The sequence below is a fragment of the Triturus cristatus genome, chromosome 12, assembly GCF_964204655.1.
Source record: "Triturus cristatus chromosome 12, aTriCri1.1, whole genome shotgun sequence".
NCBI lineage: Eukaryota > Metazoa > Chordata > Amphibia > Caudata > Salamandridae > Triturus > Triturus cristatus.
The window spans coordinates 19,903,492-19,915,763 of record NC_140595.1 but is presented as its reverse complement, the minus strand read 5'-3'; the positions used below and the strand labels follow the sequence as shown (position 1 = coordinate 19,915,763).

At 45.8% G+C, this 12,272-nt stretch overlaps 1 protein-coding gene across 3 annotated transcripts in view; it reads left to right on the top strand.

The window, feature by feature from the left end:
• JAK3 (Janus kinase 3) overlaps nt 1–12,272 on the top strand; it is a 280,492-nt gene that overhangs the window by 40,246 nt on the left and 227,974 nt on the right. For all 3 annotated transcript variants that reach the window (XR_014972378.1, XM_085639762.1, XM_085639763.1), the window contains exons 6-7: nt 7,157–7,457; nt 11,648–11,770. Coding sequence is in view for 2 of the 3 variants with exons in the window: in XM_085639762.1 (XP_085495888.1) it covers nt 7,157–7,457; nt 11,648–11,770 (424 nt within the window). In the remaining variant the exon portion in view is untranslated. The remainder of the gene's footprint in view (nt 1–7,156; nt 7,458–11,647; nt 11,771–12,272) is intronic.

Genomic DNA, 12,272 nt, shown 5'->3' with positions numbered 1-12,272 from the left:
TGAGCGTCAGGATTTCCGTGGGGGAAGAGATGAGCAGAGAAGATTAAAAGCGCGCCTCTGCGCTTTATACAGGAGCGCTAGTTAAAACAGCGTCTCTTCCTGGGAAACAAGTCAGGTAGTGCAGCTTCCTTTAGCTACAGGCGCGGACCCCCTGCCACAGGGTCAGCCGCCTGCTAGTGTTGGGGCTCTCGTCAGAAGGCCACTGCAGCTTCCACCACACATTACCCCTGTCATGCTGCCAATGATAGTACCAACACAACTACTAACCATCGCACTCCTACAAGTGTGACACTTAGGACTATTTCAGGCCCCCAAAGCTATGAGAATGGCTTGGGCGGCAAGTAATAGCCATTTTTAATGTATATATAATTAAATATTAACTGTTGTTGTGGCCATCTCTAAATTAACCAGACAGCGCTACCTTGTGGCAGTCTGTACCAGGCCCGGTGTTGACAATTGAGTGCCGGTGCTAAACACCGGAAACCACTGGCTCAAATTAAGCACTGTCCTTGAGCTAAGGAGCCTTACAATAGGGTGTCAAGGAAGGGCAGATACTGAAGATATTGACATAGTATAAATATATATCATATGCATCTACCTGGAACTCATTTACATAGTGGTTATCCTAATAATTTGGCATGCACCCAGGTCTCCTGAAGTTGTGCCAGGAACCCCTGCCATCAAGGCTGGTGCTGCAATAAGGCCACTATTGGCTACTGCATTACAGTGCCAACAGAAATGGCCGCAAGAGGGTGCCAGATTACAATAAACGGTCACAAAAACAGATTTGTGGTTATGGGAGAGGGAGCACCCCAAACAGAAAAATATCATTTTGCCTTCGCAAAATTCACATCAGTCCTACCTGTCTTGTAACAAACAATGTCTAACTCTCAGCAGTTTATATTCTTGAGCCATTGGCTCTGCTTAATCTTAAAAACTCTCTTTCGACTCGGTGGCTAAAAAGGAGCCTGAGCTGAAGGTGAATTTCTCCTTTGTGAAGAATGTGCCTTTAATGTAAAAGACTCTTGAAGTCACACTACATGTGTCAGTCACAGGTGCATAAGAAAAAAAAATGCTGCACTGTGATTATGCTAACTGAACTTTTGAAACCGTATCAGCCACTTAGACCAATTTACTCGTTAGAGCTAGGCATTTCTGCTGAAGGAGCTAACTGCTTGAATTAGAACTTGCTTTCTTATATAGCTCTAAACAGCACAGATTTTGCGTTGTAGCACTGTAAAAACAAGTATTATGATACTCAATATATCGGCCTCAAATGGATGAAAAGTTAAGCGGCCCTTTCTGGCATTCAACTTTTGTTTACCTACAATTTGCACACTGATTTCTGCAGAGGGTGCATTTACTTCCTGAGCTATTTTATTCAGTCTCACTTCAGTTCATGGTATATGGAGAACTCGTCATGTGCAGAACAGCTTCGTATAACAAACAAGGCCTCATTGTCCACTTTGGTTGGTATATGCAAACAAGCCTTCAGTTCTTGGGATCTCAACAAGGTAGGAGCTGGTCTCGGTGGTTACAGATTTATAGGTGCGCGCAAAGCATTCGGACAATGCAGCGTTATCTTTCAGCCAAGTCCAGGTAAACAAGGAAACGGGGATTTGGAAAAGTGCGTAGTTAGCTCACAGTTGGAAATAGAGACGCCTAGAAAAGAAATAGTACGTGGGCCCTAATGCCAGAAATAAAACTGCATACTTCCTCAGTGAATCCATGGGTGTACAGAGCAAGTTGTTTCCTTCCATTGTGAAATTTGTAGTCACTTTTATCCCTTTGAAAAGTCAGGACCTCCAGTTCCACAATGCAAAACAAAAAATACCTGGACTTACTGAGCTGCTCACACATGGGCCCAGGGCAGGCCTTTGCTTCACTAGCACCCCGGACGCAACCCACTTAGATGCCCCCACACAACTTTTGCTGAAAATATTGCTCGTACCCTCTACTTCTTTGGCATGTGAAACTGTCATACAACTCCCTCACTTATAGAGACTTTAGTGCAGAGCTGCAGGATAAACAAGCACTGGCAGGCTGCAGCTAAACTGTTTAAATGAGAGGCTGCTGCATAACCTGTACACAGGCAGCTCCAGGCGCCCCTCTACATGTCGGCGCCCTGGGCCTGTGCTCGGTTTGCCCATGCTAAAGGCCGGCCCTGCATGATGGACCTCTGTAACTTGGGAGCTCTGCCGCGGCCATAGCCCATCCCATCGCATTCTTCTGCAGTCACCTGGCTTCGTGTGATGAAGAAAGTCCTTTTTCTATGTTCTCTGCAAGAGGCCTATCCGGATGCTACCAGTTTTTCCTGCAGTCTGGTGGGGTTCGGTCCACAGGACTACCCGCGAATTTAAGAATGCAATTCATTTCCACATCGAAATACTAGTTCCATTTTTTGACAAACCAAATTAAAACTCAAACATTTTGCACATTGGGTCATATTGGATAAACAGCACTCATGTGAAAATGTCAGTGCAAATAATGTTACTGCTTCATAAGGAATTGTAAAAAAATGTGCTCCTGTCTATATCAAAGACATTTTCTTGCGGCAATGCAAAAATTAATCTGCTTTAGATATGTCCAGGTTGGAGAGATTTTATCAAGATAACCAAAGCCAATGAAGAACCCATTCCTTAAACCAGGATTAAAGTGATATTGCAGTGAATTTGCTACTTTTATAATTAAAAAAACAACCTGAGTTTGCTTCGAACATAGTCAATCGTTCACATTTAAAAGTTGAACATAACTACGCAAGCATAGCAAAAAAAACACGTGGCCATAGTTGTCCTGGTGCAATTACTGGTTGATATGTATCTTGATTAGGAAAGCAGAAAAATTAAGCAAATTGATTTCCCGTGATCTTTAGCCTCTGCAGACAAACTGCTCCGTAATATTCAATACACAAGTGGAATAATACTTGATGCACTCGTTCAATAGTATTCTGTACACTGGCTCTGTACTATTGTGTACACAAGATCTGTAGTATATTGTACTGCGTCACATAATAAAAGTGGCGGTTCCCACTTTTGAAACAAGAGCTCACAGCGCAAGGAGGCAAATCACACCCACCTCAATCACGGTGTGCCTCTTCCCCCTCTCCTACCATCCAAAACATAGCAATGAAACTGTACAATGTTTTTTTGCTCTCCCTTTCTAGTAAGCGTGCCCTGTCACCAAGCATCAGAACTCCTCTTCACCCCTTGGTTCAATTGCAAGTTAACTAAACTTTCGCTTTCGTTCTGAGGCAGAGATAATTAAGTGGGATGTTAGAAATAGAAAACAGACCATAATAAAAACAGTGTAACTAGCTGCCATCAAGCATTGGCAAGCACAACCAGTGTCCTTGAGAAAACGTAATAGACCCGGCCCTGAGAAATAAGTGCCGGTGCTAAGCACCGGAAAGCACCGGCACAAATTAAGCACTGCGTAGTCCATATAACCCCCCTCGCCGATGCGCTGACGTCCGTTCCTTCTTTTCCGCTCTTGCAACGCTGACCTAGAGTGGTTAAGCGCCGTTTTTTTGCCCATCTCCACATTTTGTGTGAGAAACAGTGTGCTTTGTGTAATGCCTTCAGGGTTTAAAACCTGTGAATCTTGTGACAGACAGATTTGGTCACAGATCCTGATACCACCTGTGGTGTCTGGGAGACCACCATGAATCAGAGGAGTGCGTTTCCTGTCAGTGTCTTTGGTCGAAGGTGTTGAGAGAGCATGGAATAAAATGCTGGTGGCCAGAATATAGGAGACACTACGTCGTCATCTGTCCTCGTCGAAGCCCAGCGACTGGTCGAGGAGCGGTTTGGGTTAGGGGCCATCTCCATCGACGTCGAGGAAGGCTTTGAAGTACCAAAACCAAAACATACCAAAACGTAAGTTAGTATCTGACACTGACGCCCAACCTGCAGTTGTAGGGCGCTCTTCAGAGTCCACCAGTAGCGGTCCGTGGAGGGAGTTCGGTGGGGCAGTGAGGCGGGGCGGGGGAGGGGCAGAGTGGGGAAATGTAAATACCGGAATATGGATGAACGGAGGTAAGTACACATTTAAATAAATAAAAAAAATTCCGATAGGAGTTGTTATAACGCTTTGCGTTATTACTAAGATTTCTTCTGTTTGAAGGTCATTTCCCTATAATGATGTACCTTTTCTTCTCTCTGAAGGTATTCCTAAACATGGCCATGGAATGACTATATGTTTGCCTCATAGCTTCTACTTTTTGTAGATGGCTTTTAGTCTTCTCTTACTAGTTTGTTGCTCTTCTAGGGGACAACTCTTTTCATCATTTACCTAACTCTAGTTGTTTATTTTTTTTATTTTATTTTTACAGAGTTTTATATGGCGCAAATTTGACCTGAATCGGGAATCAGAGCGCTTTACATAGCACCAGTTGCATTACATGAGGACACATTCCTTTTTGTAGGGCACGGGGAGATTAAGTGATTTGCCCAGAATCACAGGATGTTCAGCGTCATTGGCGAGACTCTAACCCAGGTCCCCAGATTCAAGGTTGACCGTCCTAGCCGTTAGGCCAACTCCTCTCCTCTCTAGTTGTTCTAGTTAACTTTGCGACGTGTGGTCCCTAGATGGCATATGCATATTGATGTTTGTGTTATAGATCGCTCAGATTCATCTATTATGGAATTCTTTCAAATTCCCCAGTTTCAGTATGAGGGAATTGTTTTCTGCATCATCTATACATGGGTCTCGATTCATATTGTAAGATTACGTACCAACCTTGAGTTTTGCTAAGCTTCAAGGTTTCTTCTTATCATACTTTATATCTTATTCCGCTTTATACTCTGTTGTTTGCTAATGCTGTCTCAGGCAATTTACAGTACGCTGAAGTTTTGGATGGCTGTTGCTTTCCTACATGGTATGATGGCCTTTAAGGTTTCCATACAATTATGTCCACATTGTCTGGCTGATTATTCGGCTTTACTTTAGTTCTACATGTTAGATTTACTCTTATCTATACATAGGTGGTTATTTATTTACTCCTGTGTCAGTGTTTTTCTTGCAGATGTGCTAGCAGTCTTTGTATCATCTTGATAGGGGTATGACTGCTTCTATGCCCCAGTTGCTATTGTCGGGTCTGGTGGTTTAGCGGACTATGTGTGCACTGTAGGGGCATGTGCTTTACCTTTTGGTCACGGGTTCATATCTCGCCGGCTCAGTTTTTCTTCATTCTGAGGTCGATAACTTTGTTACCATTCAGTTGAGTAACTTTTTACATCTGTTATTCAGCGCCCCAATACCCTTGAGGTTAGCATGCCCTTTACAACTCCACATGTTATGTATGTTGTCTTTGACTCTTTTTTATAGAGCTTTTGTTATCCTTTCCCACAGGTGATGGATCTCTCTTGCTGCTTTGGTGCAGGTCTGGCTCTGGTAGGACTCCTATTGCAGGAAGGTTTTCCTCGGCGACTTCGCCTGCTGTTCTGTGTCTCACAAGTATCAAACAAGGTGTTCGAGTCTGGAAATGTGCGACAATAGCTTTACTTTATAGCATTATTTGGCAAGTTGTCCTACTATCATGGGTAATGTTCTTCCCATGCCTTCTATGTCTTTATGGCCTTTCCCACTGCGGTTCCTTTTACAGTGTTTATGCGGTGAGCATGCATGGGTTCGGAACCCCTTTAGGATGTGAGTAGTTTTCTGTTCTTCTTGGTTGGCTTCTATCATAGTTTTCATGCTAACATAGATACTTTCCTTCTTTAATGTCTTGTGACTTTCCTTATCTGTGGTTCTTCCATGGGTTTTTTCACGTGTAAAGTATGTTATTGCTCACCTACATTATTGTGGAGGTCTGGTCTTTTTCTCTGGTTATAGACAGCTTTGGCTATAGTTAGCAACTTTTGGTGGTCTCAGATTGCAGACCTTCCCCCTGGGATGGTATGCTTTGGTATTTGATTATACAAGTAAGGAATTTGCGGCTAGATGTCTCTATCAGATGAACAAGTTACTTACCTTCTGTAATGCTTATCTGGTAGAGTCAGGATCTAGCCACTGATTCCTACCCCCTCCCATACTCCCTGACCTGTGAACTGAGTCCTCTTTGGTCTCTTTACTTTCATTATGCGACTTCACATACTGAACTAAGAACTCAGGGGCATATTATCAACAAACAGCGTTAAAATTATTGCCGCTTTAGCGGCAGAAAACTGCAGCTAAAGCGGAGATAATGAGCTTGATAATATGCCCTGGAGAATTCCTATAGAAGCCCATGTTCTGGTGTCAACATGGGCTTCTATTGGAATTCTCTGCGGCATATTATCAAGCCCATTATCGCCGCTTTAGCAGCAGTTTTCTGCCGCTAAAGCGGCGATAATTTTAACGCAGTGCTTGATAATATGCCCCTTAGTCTTTATTGATACTGAGTCCTCTTCATCTCTATATTTTCATTATTATATTCACATGCTGAATTATGTTCAGTCCCTTTTTTGACACAATGATGTCTTTCATTTTTCCACACTGTTTCAATAGGCAGTTTCGATATGTGGTTCTATGTTATGAACACAGAAAATAGTCACAAAAGGAACTGATGTTAGCACTTTGGCAAGGGGGTTATATGGGCTCCTACATCATATTGCGTGATGACATCCACACGGAGTCATGCGGGGCCTTCTTCTGATGCAAAGATGGGCTATGGAAAACGTTTCCAGATCGAGTCTCGCACCTGGGGAGGATACTACACATAAGGAATTTGTAGCTAGATCCTGTCTCTACCAGATAAGGCATTACCGAAGGTCAGTAACTTGTTCTTTACTGGCATGACTTATATGTTTATAAGTATTTCCCATCTCCTTCTCACTCCCCCCTACGTCTTTCTCTCTCACTACTCTCTGTCTTTTTTCTCTCTCTCATGATCTCTCACTGTCCCCATCTCTCTAGCTCTCACTCTTCTCTATCGCTCTCTCTCTCTCTCTCTCTCTTGCTCTCTCTCTCTCTCTATCACTATCTCTCACTCTTTCCCCCTTTTCTCTCTCTTTTTCTTTCTCTCTCTCTCTCCTCTGTCCTCTGTCCCTCATGCTATCAGCCCTTCTGCTCTGCACGCCTTCTGTCTCCTGAACAGTCCTTGTGCTTCCTCCTTCCACAATCTGCCGTGGTCTCTACAATGGTGGTAACCCAGTGGCCCCTTTCCTCCTTGTTGTAGCTACAAGGCCTGCATCCCTGAGAACTTCCGAAACCAGATACAACAGCTGCATATCGTGACACGCAGGAGAATCCGCAGGAAGTTCTGCAGGTCATTCAAGAGAATCGGGGCATGCAACACCACAAGCTCCTACCTGAAGCTAAAGTACCTCATCGACCTGGAGCAGATGGAGAAGACCTTGTCCAAGGAGACGTTCCTGGTCAGGAGCATCCTGGGCTCCCAAGGGGGACGTAATATGGTGGAAACCCTCATCCGGGTCTCCGGTGAGACCGGTATCTCCCTGAGCAGTGGGGAGACTGAGGTATGTGTAGAGAGTCAGTGGTACAGCCATTTAAACAAGGAAGGTAGCACTTAAAATGAGGGCCGCTGACGCTGTCTTGAAGTATTACACGTCTCTCTGCATAGGACGGTGGTTTGTAGATTAGTATCCAGTAAGTACTGAGAAGGGTTATTTTGGCTTAAGAGTTTAGCAGGTTAGAACCAGCAAGAGACTGACTCACATTTCCCTGCAAAGGGTTTAGTAGCTACAGATATTAGTGCCATCTGCTGCCAGCAGTGTGTGGGAAGTAGACAGTGCCTCTGGGATGGTTGTACAGCTTCACCACTCGGACAGAAGGCAGGAAGTGTAATGGATCGTGTTGGTATTTATATATGACATTCAATGCCCCTTTGGAGGGCCGTACCACTTTACTTGGTGGCCCGGTTTCATTATTTTTATAATGCTTCAAACCCTGGCATGGTCATGTAGTGCTCTGATTTGCACCTGGTTCCTAGGCACTCTTCAGAGTGTATGGTGTAAATGTTTTTGTTTGTGGCGTGGATTATGTGGGACATGTTACTTAGGTGAATGGAGTTTGGTAACTTGGTGGAAGCACAGTACCCTGACAGCTGCTGGGCACAAGCATTTGTGTAGCAGAGAGTGTGAGGACAGACAGAGCTGTGCATGCAGGTACTTACCACTGTGTGGTGTGGGCATCATCAGACCTTAGAGGAGCAACCATTGGAGGCGCTGTTAAACCACTGAGGATTATTATAAGGAGTCTACTAGGAGCGACAGAGGAGCAGCACAGGAGCGACAGAGAAGCTACTTTGTGGAGGCGCTGTTAAACCACTGAGGATTATTATAAGGAGTCTACTAGGAGCGACAGAGGAGCAGCACAGGAGCGACAAGGAACCCACTCCATGGAGGTTCTGTTACACCACCAAGGAGTATTATATGGAGCCTACTAGGAGCGACAGAGGAGCAGCTCAGGAGCGACAGAGAAGCTACTCCGCGGAGGCACTGTTAAACCACCACGGAGTATTATACAGAGCCAACTAGGAGCGACAGAGGAGCAGCTCACGAGCGACAGAGAAGCTACTCAGAGGAGGCACTGTTAAACCACCAAGGAGTATTATACAGTCTACTAGGAGCAATAGAGGAGCAGCTCAGGAGCGACAGAGAAGCTACTCCGTGGAGGCACTGTTAAACCACCAAGGAGTATTATATGGAGTCTACTAGGAGCGACAGAGGAGCAGCTCAGGAGCGACAGAGGAGCAACCCATTGGAGGCACTGATAAACCACAAAGAAGTATTATATGGCGTCTATTAGTAGCGACAGAGGAGCAGCTCAGGAGCGACAAAGAAGCTACTCCGTGAAGGCATTGTTAAACCACCAAGGAGTATCAGACGGAGCCTACTAGGAGCGACAGAGGAGCAGCTCAGCAGCGAAAGAGAAGCTACTCCGTGAAGGCTCTGTTAAACCACCAAGGAGTATTATACGGAGTCTACTATGAGCGACAGAGGAGCAGCTCACGAGTGACAGAGAAGCTACTCCGTGGAGGCATTGTTAAACCACCAAGGAGTATCAGACGGAGCCTACTAGGAGCGACAGAGGAGCAGCTCAGGAGCGACAGAGAAGCTACTCCGTGGAGGCATTGTTAAACCACCAAGGAGTATCAGACGGAGCCTACTAGGAGCGACAGAGGAGCAGCTCACGAGTGACAGAGGAGCTACTCCATGAACGCACTGTTAAACCACCAAGTAGTATTATGCAGAGTCTACTAGGAATGACAGAGGAGCAGCTCAGCAGCGACAGAGAAGCTACTCCGTGAAGGCACTGTTAAACCACCAAGGAGTATTATATGGGGCTAACTATGAGCGACAGAGGAGCAGCTCAGGAGCGACAGAGAAGCCACTGCATGGAGGCACTGTTAACCCACCAAGTAGTATTATACAGAGTCTACTAGGAGCGACAGAGGAGCAGCTCAGGAGCGACAGAGAAGCTACTCCGTGGAGGCACTGATGAACCACCAAGGAGTATTATACGGAGTCTACTAGGAGCGACAGAGGAGCAGCTCAGGAGCGACAGAGAAGCTACTCCGTGGAGGCACTGTTACACCACCACAGATTATTATAAAGAGTCTACTAGGAGTGACAGAGGAGCAGCTCCCGAGTGACAGAGGAGCTACTCCATGGAGGCACTGTTAAACCACCACAGAGTATTATACAGAGTCTACTAGGAGCGACAGAGGAGCAGCTCACGAGCGACAGAGAAGCTACTCCATGGAGGTACTATTAAACCACCAAGGAGTATTATATGGAGCCTACTAGGAGCGACAGAGGAGCAGTTCAGGAGCGACAGAGAAGCCACTTCGTGCAGGCACTGTTAAACCACCAAGGAGTATTATACGGAGTCTACAAGGAGATACAGAGGAGCAGCTCACGAGCGACAGAGAAGAAACTTTGTGGAGGCACTTTTAAACCAAGTAGAATTATACGGAGTCTACTAGGAGCAACAGAGGAGCAGCTCAGGAGAGACAGAGAAGCTACTTCATGGAGGCACTGTTAAACCACCATGGAGTATTATACAGAGTTTACTATGAGCGACAAAGGAGCAGCTCACGAGTGACAGAGAAGCCACACCGTGGAGGCACGGTTAAACCACCAAGGAGTATTATACAGAGTGTATCCAGGCGCTAGATTAGCCACAGTGGAGTGGTAATTTGCCGTCACCAATAAACCACCATAGGAATAATGATTGTGTTCACGCAAGATCTAGTGAGGAGGGGTTCAGAGAGAGGTAGGAAGAGGAAAAGATGGGGTTTCTGGCCTGAGGCCCTAGCTGGTTCAATCAATGACGGGCCACGGGCAGATGCCATTAACCTTTCGCTCTTTACCTGGGCTCCATGGCTGGACATTCCGGGAGCAGAGGATTAACCAGTTGAAGGGGAGGATGGGCAGAGGGGGTGAGGAAGGGCCACATGGGTGAGAAAATGTCCCACAAGACACAGGGAGAAGGGCTCTGTGTAGTCTGAGAAAGGGGAGAAAATGAGGGAAATAAAGGAAGACATAAAGCGAGAAAAAAGAGATAAAAAGAGAGTGAGAGGGATAGAAAGGGGAGAGAAAAGAGAGAGGAGGGGAGGGAAGGGGAGGGAAAGAGAAAAAATGAAAGACCAGAGAAAGCATGTATCAGTGATTGATGTATGGGGCACAGTGAGACTTGACACCATCGGTGCAAGATGTAGGCTATGGGGATAACCTTGTACTGAAATGTGAACAAGACTTTACCATTTCCTCTCCTCTCTCCGGGTGTCCAGTGCAGAGTTAGTAACCACAACCCGGCATGGGTGGAGAAGGTCCAGTTTAGGTATCTCCGAGTGAGGTGGTAATGAGTTGACCACCTCCGTGTGCCGCTCATAGTAGGCGACTATGCCTCACTGTGAGTTTTACAGACTCTGGATTACACAAATTGTGATGGAACTAGACTCACCACCCACGGTGCGTAGAAGAAAATGCAGTTCCAGCCTATATTCAATGGCAAATGTATAATCTATATTTATCACTGCCAATCAACCTGGAACAAAGAAATATGAATGAACAGGTGTGTATTTCATGTACCTGGTAAGAACTGGGCATGCACAAACACCTTTGTGCAGTGCCTCCATGGGTGCCAAGGTCACAGACCCTTGAACAGTTCTAGCCTAGAAATGTACCCCTACTCTCAGCACCAGGGTCTGTTGGCTTGCTCATTGGTGGTGTGAGGTCCGGATCTAGGGTGGCTGATGATGTTGTATACAGGGCGGGCTTTAGGACTTGGGCACCTGCAAAGAGCATGAAAGGATCAAGGTTGTTCGAGTCTGCTTGTGGTTGCAAATGGATGGTGGTTGAGTGTGAACACCAACCCTTGTGGACGGGTAACCAGGAGTTCTGTAGGGTAAAGTACGGTGGTGTAGACAGGGTGACAACCACCCGCTTAACTGTTGCAGGGAGCAAGAGCAAAAGGTGGAAAGCAGTGCAGGGTGCACTAATGTGTCCTAATCATGGTAGGGCTTTGTGGGCTGAGGCAGTCAATCCTGTGAAGTGGTTACCAGACCACCAGACCCAATTTCCCCGCAACTTCCTGGGAGGAATCACAAGTCTGGGTCAAACGGAAGCATTCCCTATCTGTGACACTTCAGTTTTCAACCTTGTTCTCACCCCTCAAACACCAAGTTCTGCTCTCTCTGCAGAAGTGGCAGCTCTTTTGTGACTTCGCGGAGATCGTCGACATCAGCATCAAGCAAGACAGCTGTGAGACTGCGCCGGTGGAGAGTCGAGTCGTCACCATCACCAAGCGGGACAACAGGATCTTGGTACGTGCCACTTCCTTGGCTTTTGTGGGTTGCAAAAAGTGTGCTGTTTGTGCTCTGCAGTATGTGCATCATACTGATTTGTGTGGTCCATGATAGGTGCTGTAATCTTGACTTTTGTGGTTCAGTGCTACTAATTTTGATTTTTTGTCAAACAGTACAATCCACTGTCATGACTTGGGTGGATCCTATTAAGTGCCTCAATCTTGGCTTATTTTTTCCGGTATAAAGTGCCGCTCTCTTGACTTCTGCATCCCTTCTAAGTGTTACAGCCTTGACCCAAGAGGTTCCTGATAAGGGCCAATATCATGACGTGTGTGATCCTGGCTTGTGTTGTCTTCATGAAGTGCCACCATCATTGTGAGATTCCTGGTAACTGCTACTTCTAGGCTTGTTGGTGACCCTGGTGTGTGCTTTGTGGTTCTTACTAATAGCTGCTATCTTGAATCCTCTTGTCTTTCTCAAATGCTTCCTTGTTGACTTGTGTGCATTGCCTTTAAGCACT